The sequence below is a fragment of the Camelus bactrianus genome, chromosome 9 (assembly GCF_048773025.1).
Source record: "Camelus bactrianus isolate YW-2024 breed Bactrian camel chromosome 9, ASM4877302v1, whole genome shotgun sequence".
Classification (NCBI taxonomy): Eukaryota; Metazoa; Chordata; class Mammalia; order Artiodactyla; family Camelidae; genus Camelus; species Camelus bactrianus.
Window position 1 is genome coordinate 11849957 of NC_133547.1, and position 10937 is coordinate 11860893.

The 10937-nt window shown below is 50.0% G+C and overlaps 1 protein-coding gene across 2 annotated transcripts; it reads left to right on the forward strand.

Annotated features, from left to right (window-relative positions):
• Positions 1-389: 389 nt before the first annotated feature.
• Positions 390-10744, forward strand: FBL (fibrillarin). 2 transcript variants are annotated; one of them, XM_010947242.3, is made up of 9 exons: positions 391-543; positions 5490-5657; positions 5748-5849; positions 5934-6028; positions 7066-7236; positions 8243-8375; positions 9475-9587; positions 10384-10529; positions 10640-10744. In XM_010947242.3, exons 1-9 carry the CDS (start codon positions 534-536, stop codon positions 10662-10664), a joined length of 963 nt encoding a protein of 320 aa, XP_010945544.1. In that variant the 5' UTR covers positions 391-533; the 3' UTR covers positions 10665-10744. The 2 variants fall into 2 exon arrangements, with proteins under 2 accessions (XP_010945543.1, XP_010945544.1); XM_010947241.3 differs by having other exon boundaries at positions 390-543; positions 5490-5849.
• Positions 10745-10937: the final 193 nt, after the last annotated feature.

Sequence of the window (10937 nt, forward strand, 5' to 3'; positions counted from 1 at the left end):
ATGAATAGGAGTCCAGTTCATATTGTTCTTGAGGGTGGCCCTTGTTCTTGAGGGTGGAAATGGATTAGGGAGTTGGCCCTTGTTCTTGAGGGTGGAAATGGATTAGGGAAGGCTTTTGGGTGTAGAGGGAACTTTAGGGAGTTAACAAGGAACAGACAAAAGGATCAGAGGGTACAGTCCGTGCCAAGGTCTGAGGATGAGCCCTGATTGCTGGAGTGCTCGCACCGATGAAGGGGAAGTGGGAAGAGCGTTTAGGGTAGGGTTCGCTACACAGGTAAAGACAGCACCATGGGCCGCCCAGGGGGCGGTGCCCTGAGAGGTTCGGGAATCCCCGCCCACAGCGCGCGCACCAGGCTCCGGGCGGGGCTGCGGCTCCGAGGGGTGGGGCTGCGGCTCCGAGGGGTGGGGCTGCGTGGTGGCGTATTGCACCGTACGTCGCCGCGCGCGTGCGCTCTTTTCCACGTGCGTAAGACCGGGACGCGTGGAGCGGAGGAAGCCACCGATTTCCTGAGCCGTGCAGCTCCGCGCTTGCTATGAAGCCAGGTGCAGGCCGGGGTTGGGGTCGGGGGTCAGGGGACTGGGTCCTGGCGGGGATCCGGGTGCCAGGCCAGAATGGAGGGGCGGAGTCTTGGTCTGAGGGCAGACGTTCCAGTCTCTTGTAGGGAGGGGGTCTCGGTTCCGGTCTCTTGTTGGGGTGGAGGGACTTGGTTCCGCTCTGTGATCGAACCTGAGCCCAGGGTTCGGGTTCCTGGTTTGAAGGTTTGTGACTGACTTTTCGGAGGTCACGGTCGTGAATCGAGAGTGTTTGGCGTGGGATTGGGGGTGGGGGTAGAGGGGTACTGAACTGGGGCCGAGGTGACACTGAGGTCGTCATTGAGGTCTTGGGTATTGGGCTGGGGTGGCAGTCGAGGATCCACATCTGGGGTCTTAGATCTCTGGGCATGGTGTTCGGGGATTTGTCCTGGTTCCGAGGCGGAGAGTCGCTGATCTTGGGTCCAGTAGGTGAGTCTGGGAGGACCCTGAATGCTCCCCTGTCGCCGCCACTACTGCAGTACCCTTGGCCCCAAACCCAGCCTCTTGGAGAGGGCCGGCATGGATGAGTACTCCTGGCTTGATAGTGTGTGGCCCTCTCTGGCCCACTTTCCCTCTCTCTACTCTCCCGAGAGGGGCGGGTCCTGAGAATGGAGTGGAGATCCTGCGCCTAGTGATGGTCAACTCGCAGTGAGAGGTGAGAATGCATTTCTCAAGTCCGGTATAGGATTATTGTGGGGTGGGGGAGGGAGGTAGTCACAGGGTAGGAGTGGTTTTATTCATTCAGATTTTACTCGAGATTCTGATGAACCCACCCCACCTCACTCGTGATAGAATGATGAGAGTTCTGTCTTTGACAGCCGACAGTTCAAAGTTTGGATCTTAACTCTGCTTAACTTACTATGTGACCTTGGGCAAGCGGCTTTACCTCTCTAAGCCTCAGTTATCTCATCAGTAAAATAGCGCCCAGTTGTAATTTAGTGAGATCATGTTAGGAAAAAAATAGCACGTGGTGGTAATCTTTTTGCGATATATGATGTGTGTCATGTCAACAGGTTGTACACCTTAAACTTACACACTGTTATGTCAGTTACGTCGCATTCGGCACAGTGTTTAACATACAGTATTGGCTCTAATTGCTGTCTTTCTTCTCAAGGGGAACAAAATAAAGGTCCTTCTCCCTGGCGTCTCAGCTCTTCCTAAATCAGGCCTCGCTCCTCCTGCCAACTTGCTCCGCTGGAGTTGGGGAAATCTTTCACCATGACCAAAAGACTCTGTTTCCTAATGCAGATTTTCTTTTTCCTTCCTCTTCCCCCCCCACCTCAGCCTTTGGAGAGAAGGAGTTCTCTGGGGGCAGGGGAGGAGGGGATTAGTGGATAGGTGCCCTCTTCCCAAGTTCCCTTTCTCTTCAGTGTTTGGGGATCAGCCGGTGAAGTGGAGTGGGAAATACCAAGCAGTGTGTCTCCCATTGAGACCCTGGCAGGCCCACAGGCATCCTGTGGTCTGATCGGCCCAGGAATGGGGGATGCATCTTCCTCCCAACCCCTCCCTCACTGAGTTAGTACATGAAGCTGGAGAAGTTGTCAGAGGCAGCTCTTCAGCAAAGATTTTGGTCACAATGGACTGATAGGTTTAAAAAGGATCCTCCTTGTTTCTATGTGTAGAAGACTCAAGGGGAATGGGAGTGGAAGCAGACACATCAGTGGGCAGCTTGTTGTAATCTGCTGGGAAGCGATGCAGACTGGACCAGGGTGGTGGCAGTGTGCCTGGCTGACACACTGCTGCAGTTGGGGGATATCTTTTGAAGGTGTGGGCAACAGCTTGTATGTGGATGTGAGAGGAGGCGCCAAGGAGAACTAAGGGTTTTGGCCCATGTAACTGGGAGCAGGGAGTTGCCATTTCTGAGATGAGGAAGGCTGTGGGAAGAGAGCAGTTTAAATCTGGGGGTCTGTGGACCCTCCACCCACAGCTTCTAGAAACATATATGTGAATTTGTGTTTTTCTGAGGAGTGGGTACTCTCAGTGCATTTTTCTAAGAGCCCCAGGACCTGAAATGTTAAGATGTTTTGAGTATCTGAGATGGAGCGCTTACCCTCCAGCCTCCAGTGCCCCAGGTGGTGCCCGCACTTTCCGGGTCTCTGGTCCATCAGGCCTGGGTCGACGGTCTCTTGGACCCTAGTAGTTTCTCCCCTAAGTAGGAAGGAGAAGGGACTCCTTCCTTTGAGTTTAAATAGTATATTCAAACTGCGTGCCTGGCAGTGTGTTAAGCGAAGTGCTTTGTGTGAATTAAATCATTTAATCTTTACAACTCTATGAGGTGGACACCCTGTGATTTCCATACCTCCATCTCACAGATGAACTTTTCAAGACTCCAACCAACCTTCCCTCCTCTCTGGGGTCATGAAAGGCGTGGCCATCTGCCTGTATTTGATATGGGAGCTGCTTGAGGGGAGGGACCAGGGCTCTGGTCACCATCCAATCACCTTCTTCCTGAATGAACAGAGAGGGTGCTTCCTTCATGAGGCACAACCCAGGGATTTAAGAGTCATCAGCAGACAGCTCATTTAATATTCATTGAGCCCATACTTTGTACCAGTGCTGTGCAGGATGCTGGGGATGCAGTGATGACCAGAACACGCATCCTGGAGCATGATTCTGGTCCGGGAGGCAGGCAGGAATAATTTTTTAAATGCCATGTGTGATAATTGATAGGAAGAAAAAGAAAACAGGGTAAAGGGCAGGTAGCCTGAGAAGGCCCTTTTAGGGAAGGAGCATTTGATCAGAGACCTGAGTGCAGTGGAGTCAGTGAGTCAAGGAAACGTCATCAGGACTCAGGCAGGGGGACAGTAGATGTTCAGGGTTTAAAAGTTGGAGCGTGAGTTTGACCTTGGGGAAAGCGCCGGGGGCCCAGCATAGAGTGAGGTCAGAAAAGCCAGCAAAAGCTGAGCTCAAATGGTTGTCAGTTTGGGCTGCTCATTAGAGTCACCTGGGGACCTTTACAAAGACCCATGCCCCCACCCCAGACAATTACATCAGAGTCTCTAGGTAACAAATGGGGGAAGGGTGAGAACCACTGATTTAGTCTTTGGAAGCCAGAGAAGGGAGTTTTGATTTCATTTAGAATGTGGTGGAAGACCATCAAAGGGATTTGGGCAGGGAAGTGATGAGGTCTGGTTGGCTTTTTTTTTTTTTTTAACTTTATTTCTACAGTATGGGTTTTTTTTTTTTAATTGATGTATAGTCAGTTCACAATGTTATGTTAATTTCTGGTGTACAGCATTATGTTTCAGTCACACATATACATGCATATATTCCTTTTAATATTCTTTTTCATTCATTATAGGTTACGACAAGATGTTGAATATAGTTCTGTGTGCTATGCAGTAGAAACTTGTTTATCTATTTTTTAAATTCTTTGTTTCTTTGTTTTGGGGGAAAGGTAATTAGGTTTATTGATTGGAGGTACGGGGGATTGAACCCGGGACCTCGTGCATTCTAAGCACTCACTCTATCACTAAGCTACACCCTCATATTTTATATATAATAGTGTGTATCTGCAAATCTCGAACTCTTTTTTTTTTTTTTTTTAACTGATTGGCTGTTTGGAAAAATCAATCACTAGCTGCAATGTGGGCAGTAGAGGGAGTAGGAGACTCGAGGTAAATAACTCTTGGTGTAAGAGTTTTGAAACTTAATTTTAACAACTAAATTAAAACTAGCTATTAAAAGTTCTACGTTTTCATCTTTAACACCATTAAGAAGCATGAAGTTTTCAGAGTGTTAATATAACTCACCTTAGCAAAATCTTCAGCAAGTTTATTACTAAATAGTTTACATCAAGTGAGATCATTTTAAAGCATCACTAATTTTCATATTGACTAGTGTTTTATAATTCGTGATTTTTCTGGAAGTACTGCAGGGCTTTGGAAGCTGTTACAGAAAAGTCAAATACTGAATCCACTAGCCACAGGACAATTATGTCTGCTTCAGACATTGTTTTGTACCCAGTGAAGTAAACAATGTTCTATCCTGAAGTGATGAAAACAAAGTCTCTCTGAATTTGTTTTTTTCTTTTCTTTTTTTTTCCCTTAAACTTTCCATCTTACTGACAAGTCCTAAACTGCTTATGAACTGCTGCCCATTCATCAAGGACAATTCGGGTTTTTGCTTGTTTTCCCCCACCAAGCTGGGAGAGACTTGCGCAGGCTTAGAAACAGAGAGATCAGTTAGCAGGAAGGACGTGATGCCAGTCGCCTCCCCTCTCGGGGTTGGCGCTTTCCTCCCAGACACAGGGTCAGGAGGGGGAGGCCATGAAGATATTTCCAGGGTGTGGGGAACCCTACTGCCACAGTGCATGTACTCACACAGTGGACACTCTTCTCTAGACTAATTAGTATTGAAAATAGAAGGAATTCTATGACTCTGCTGTCCAGCTGAGAAAAGCAGAATACTGACAGTAATCTACATCCACCTGTGTTCTTCCCATCCTGACCCCGTGGTTTCTTCCTCCCGAAGCCCAGTACCGTGTTTTGCATCTGTCATTCCCTTGCCTGTTTCTAGGGGGAGGGGAGCGTCAGTGACCACATGTCAACACAGCATGGCCTTGTTTAATTTTAGCTGTTGCTGGACTTTATAAAAACGGATATTGTGTTGGATAGTGGTTTTCTAGGACTTGCTTTTCCTCTTCACATGAGGCTAAGATTTATCTGTCTGTTGTGTGTAACCGCTGAGCCTTGGCATTGCTGGTGGTGAATAGTCCCTGTTTCATTTGTCCGTCATGCTGCCGATGGACATTTAGGTTAGTTCTGAACTTCCTGCTGCTCAGGACGGTTGTGAGCAGCTCTCCCGGTGCCCAGATGTGCACGTTTCTCCACTTTCTTTCCTGAGTGCGATTCCTCGGTGTGGGGATAACTTCTCAAGCTTCGTGGCCCTGATTCCTGTTTCTGTTTTCACTGCAGGTTTCAGCCCCCGTGGGGGCGGCTTCGGTGGCAGAGGTGGCTTTGGTGACCGTGGCGGTCGCGGTGGAGGCCGTGGAGGCTTTGGCGGAGGCCGAGGAGGCTTTGGCGGGGGCCGAGGTCGAGGCGGAGGCTTCAGGGGCCGTGGACGAGGAGGAGGAGGAGGAAGAGGTGACAGAAGAGGAAGCTTTTCCTGGACTTGCCAGGCGGGGAGGGAGGAGCTGTGGGGTCGCCGTCTCTCATTGCATCTCTGCCTTGCAGGCGGCGGGTTCCAGTCTGGTGGCAACCGGGGTCGTGGTCGGGGAGGAAAAAAGGGAAACCAGTCCGGGAAGAATGTGATGGTGGAGCCTCATCGCCACGAGGGTGAGTGAGGGAGGCGGGCACCCGCTGAGGTTGGGGTGGGAGGTGGCCCGGAGTCTTCACCCTTTCCCTGATCCTCTCACGCAGGTGTCTTCATTTGTCGAGGAAAGGAAGATGCACTGGTTACCAAGAATCTGGTCCCTGGAGAATCAGTTTATGGAGAGAAGAGAGTCTCCATTTCGGTGAGGCCCGGGCCCCTGGCCTAGCCACCAGGGCCCCAGCTGATGGTATAACCGGCTGTCTGGTCTTCTGCTCCCAGCGTGCATCCTGCATGTGACAGCCAGGGCTCATCTTAATCCATAGGTCAGATTGTATGCTCCCCTCCTCAGACACCTTCCGTGATGTCCCACGGGCTTCAGGTTAAAGTCCCAAGTCCTCAGGGTGGCCTGGAAGGCCCTACACATTCTTGCCCTCCCTCCCCACTGTCTCCTCCCACTGCCCCCTAACCAGCTGTCTTCCAGACACACCGACAGCCTTGCTGTTCCCTCCGCCTGGAACGCACTCCTCCCAGCTCTGGGTGTGGCTGGTTCCTTGTCATCATCAGCATCTCTGGTCAAGTGTCACCTTGTCTTGTTACAAGGCCACCCTGCACCACCCTGTCTATCCCCTGCCCTCTTATGCCATGACATTTTCTGTGTGGCCAGACACACTCCTGCCTCAGGGCCTTGCTGGCTTTCCTGTGCCTGGAACGCTAACTTGAATGGCCCTCACTGTCAGGTCTGCTTCAGAGGTCTCCTTGGTGCTTCCCTGGCCACCCCTTCTCGTTTTCACCTGCCCTGGCCCTGCTCCCCATACTTCAGGTCTTCCTCCTTAGCACCTGTTCCTGGCCACTGTGCCATATGTGTTCGACGGTCAGTTCAGCTTAGCCTCCTTGAGGGCATGAGTCTCACTTGCTGGTTTCCCTGGTGCCTATGCCTGGGGACTGGTGCACAGTATTTGCTGGCACAGTCAGTGTTTGTTAAATGAATGCGTAAGTCTTGCCATTACCTGGGGCACCGTTGTCTCTGTTTATTGTCTGTCGCTGCCCCTTCTCCCTGAGTTAGGAACCTCCATGAGTGGACAGGCCCTGCGCCTGCCGTGGTCACTCATATGCACCCGTGTTCATTTCTTGCACGATGCTCAGGCACCCAATCCCTTGTAAAGGGCCCTAGAGTTCAGAGCAGCGGGGTCTTGCAGAGAAGCCTTGCATTGACTTCCATCCCCATCTCTCCCGGCCCAGGAGGGAGATGACAAAATTGAGTACCGTGCCTGGAACCCCTTCCGTTCCAAGCTGGCGGCAGCAATCCTGGGCGGCGTGGACCAGATCCACATCAAGCCTGGGGCCAAGGTGCTCTACCTCGGGGCTGCCTCGGGCACCACCGTCTCCCACGTCTCTGACATCGTAGGCCCGGTGAGTGAACAGAGATGGGGAAGAGGCGGGAGGGAGGGAAAGGCCAGCTCCTCTGCCAGCCTGGAGCCAGGCCCTTCCCGGTCAGAGTGCCTGTGCATGTACTACGTGGTCTCCAAAGCTTCATTCAGCCTCACTCCTGAGTTCTCGGCCTGGAAGGAAGGAGCTTGGGCATCAGGACGACCAACCAGTGTTAGAGGGGCCCAGAGCTGAGAGTGTAGATACCCAGACTATTTGATTTGGTTGCCCTCTTTAAAAATTGATACCCCTCAAATCTGGTCTTTGGTGTCCAAGTCAGTTTCTGGGCCTGCGTTTCTGTCTGGCTGGACAGGCTCCCTGTTGAGAGGGCGCCTGTGCGTCCCACTTCACGACTCACTCAGCATGCAACTACAGGCTGTGTAATTCAGTGGTTAAAAACTGTGGGCTGTGGTACAGGCTTGTAACAGTGAAGTTGGCTTTCAGCAAGTTACTTTTTTTTTAATTGGGGGTAGGTTATTGGGTTTATTTATTTATTTGTGTTTAGAGGGCATACTGGGGGTTGAACCCAGGACCTTGTGCATGCTAAGCATGTGTTCTACCATGAGCTGTATCCTCTCCCCTTTCAGCAAGTAACTTAACCTGTCAGTCTCAGTTTACCCTTGTGTAAAATAGGGTCATTGTGAAGATAAATGAGTTGCATCCTTTAAAGTGCCTAGAGCAGTTCCTGGCCCACTGCAAATATTCTTAACTGTTAACGACATCATCTCTGTGCCCTAGCTTCCTGGTTTTAATTAGGGGCTTGGGCTCTCAGATCAGACAAAGCAGGATTGAATAACCCTTGGCCAGTGATTTCACATCTCTCGACCTCAGTTTATTCATCTGTGAAATAATGGTAGGGTTTGGATTTGGGGATTAAATGGTAAGGTTTGGATTTGGGGATTTGAAGAGATTCTTGCAACATATAGGCCCAAAGTAGGCACTCCATACATGAGAACTAGTATCACTGTTAATCTTACTTGATTTATTCTAGGATGGTCTGGTCTATGCAGTTGAGTTCTCCCACCGTTCTGGCCGTGACCTCATTAACTTGGCCAAGAAGAGGACCAACATTATTCCTGTCATTGAAGATGCCCGGCACCCACACAAATACCGCATGCTTATCGGTGAGGGGTCTAGGGGTCAGCCCAGGTGAGGTAGGACAGGCCACTCCAGGTTTCCTGGAAGAGGCCTCCAGAGCCCTGATACGGATGGAACTGGAGTGGATGAACAGGCCTCTTGAGTCTGTCCGAATGAAAAGGGTGGGGGGATCCAGGTGAGATCGTGGAGGTGGCGGTCCCGCTTTAGGGTCTTGGGTATCTGGCACCCTTGAAGGGCTGGCCTTCTTTCCTCCGATCTCCTGTCCCTCCCATTCGGCACCCCTGTACTTCCTGCCTCTGTCTACAACATGGTACCTTTTACACTGCCCCCTGGCTTATGTATAAAAGCCCCCTTCAGAGGTCATCATCATTGTCTGGTGAGAGCAGAACCCAGAGAGTGCCAGCTGAGTTTGGCCTGGCCCAGGGGGGCCCATTGTGAATATTAATAACATTGTATTTTTTTTTAATTCAGAAGCATAATGTAAAAAATGGAGCACCTTATAAACCACCCCTAGAGATAACTGATGAAAAGTTTGATGTCGGCTTTCCCCAATTTTTAAAAAAAGAAATCAGTTTTCATTGCACCATCTTTTTGTTTTTTTAAGGTTTTCTTTTTTTGTTTTGTTTTTTAATCACACTGTCTTAAAACTATTACTTTTTATTCCCCTGGTTTTCCTTTCTGTGAGTGTTTTTTCCCTTGTGCATTCAAACCATACCCTTTGTCCTGCAGTGTGTTTTCATTTGCCAGTCCTGCAGACGCTCTTGCCTGTAAGTGCTCACCTTTACTTGCCTTTTTGATGACGTGTCTGTCTCCCCCCCAGACCCGGAGCATCTCGAGGGCAGGGTCCGGGTCTGACTCGTCTCTGTGTCCCCTACGCCCAGCCTGGGGCTGGCCACAGAGTAGGTGGCAACATGGTTTACAAGAAGAATGAATGAATGGTGTGACTGTGGGTTTTGGATCCATCTTGGGGGCACTGTGGAGGGTGGGGTATCTGGGGGGGAGGAGTGAGACTGGTGGCAGGGAAGACTCTGCCAGGAACCTGCTGGTGATGGGGCACAGGCCCCATGGGAGGAGCTGGGAAGATCTGGTCCATCCAGCTTTTAACCTCCACTTTTGTCTCCCTAGCGATGGTAGACGTGATCTTTGCCGATGTGGCCCAGCCAGACCAGACCCGGATTGTAGCCTTGAATGCCCACACCTTCCTACGTAATGGAGGGCACTTTGTGATTTCCATTAAGGTATGGGGCTTGGAGGAGCCTAAGATGGGGCGGCGGTATCTTCTCTAACTGCCAAGCAGCCTGTGAAAATAAGGGGGCCTTCACCACCTAATGCCATCAGTCTATTCTCAGCCTCTGTCCCTACCCAGCTTATAGAGCCACCCAATGAAATAGCACATAATGAAAAATGTCTGCAAAATGAAAAAGCTTACGATTTAAAGAGGCAGTAAACTGTAGTGGTTAAGTACGTGATCACTGACTCTTGAGTATCTGAATTTGAATTCCAGCTTGCTGTGTGGCTTTGAGCAAGTTACTATACCTATGTGCCTCTTTCTTCACATGTGAAATAGCAGCATTAGCTCTTTGTCTTTTACTATTGATATAAGGACTAAATTTCTCAACATATAAAGTGTTTAGAACAGAGCCTGGTATAAATACCAGATAAATGGTAGGTAAATTTTTTAAAACATTTTATTTTGAAATACAGAGACCTCTCCAGTGTACGCTTCAACTTGATTCACCATTCCTTAGCCTTTTGCTGCACTTTAGTATTCTCAGCTGCATTATTGCTATTGTTAAAGGAGAGGAAGTAGGGGGAAAAAAAAAACTAGAGTGTAAAACTTAAACACTGGCTTTTAGATAAATAGGGCTTCCTGTTCCAAACCCAAACCAAATTGAAAACTTCTCTAACAAAGTCTTTCCCTACATTTCCAAAGCCTGAGTCTCCAATAAAAACAAATTCTGCTGGTTTAAAAGAGCACAAAAAAGGGAAAGCAGCCCAAGGCCTTGCTGCAGACTTAAATCGTCTCTTCTGCAGGCCAACTGCATAGACTCCACAGCATCTGCCGAGGCCGTGTTTGCCTCTGAAGTGAAAAAGATGCAACAGGAGAACATGAAGCCTCAGGAGCAGTTGACCCTAGAGCCATACGAGAGAGACCACGCTGTGGTCGTGGGTGTGTACAGGTGAGCAGAGATCTCTGTCCCCTGAACCTAGAACCGCCGAAGTCAGCACTTGTTACGAGTGCCCCAAAGTGGTGACAAGCTGAGTCTGCTCATCTCTTTTCCTCCCACAGGCCACCCCCCAGGGTGAAGAACTGAAGCCCAGCACCATCTGGATCCCGAGATATTGTGTTGCTACTGTTACACGTGTTGTTTTTCTATTAAAAGACTCATCAGTCGCTCGGTTTGCCCCTGATTCCTTGGCGACCTGTATTAACAGGGCGCATGCGCCCTTGATCAACGTGCGCGGTGGTGGGGGCGGGCATCGGCATCCAGTCACACAGCGCATGCTCCTTTCTTAGCTCCCTCCTGCGCAGCCGTAACGTGGATTTTGGCGCTTGGGCGGGGTTGGTAGCTCACTGCGCTTGGATC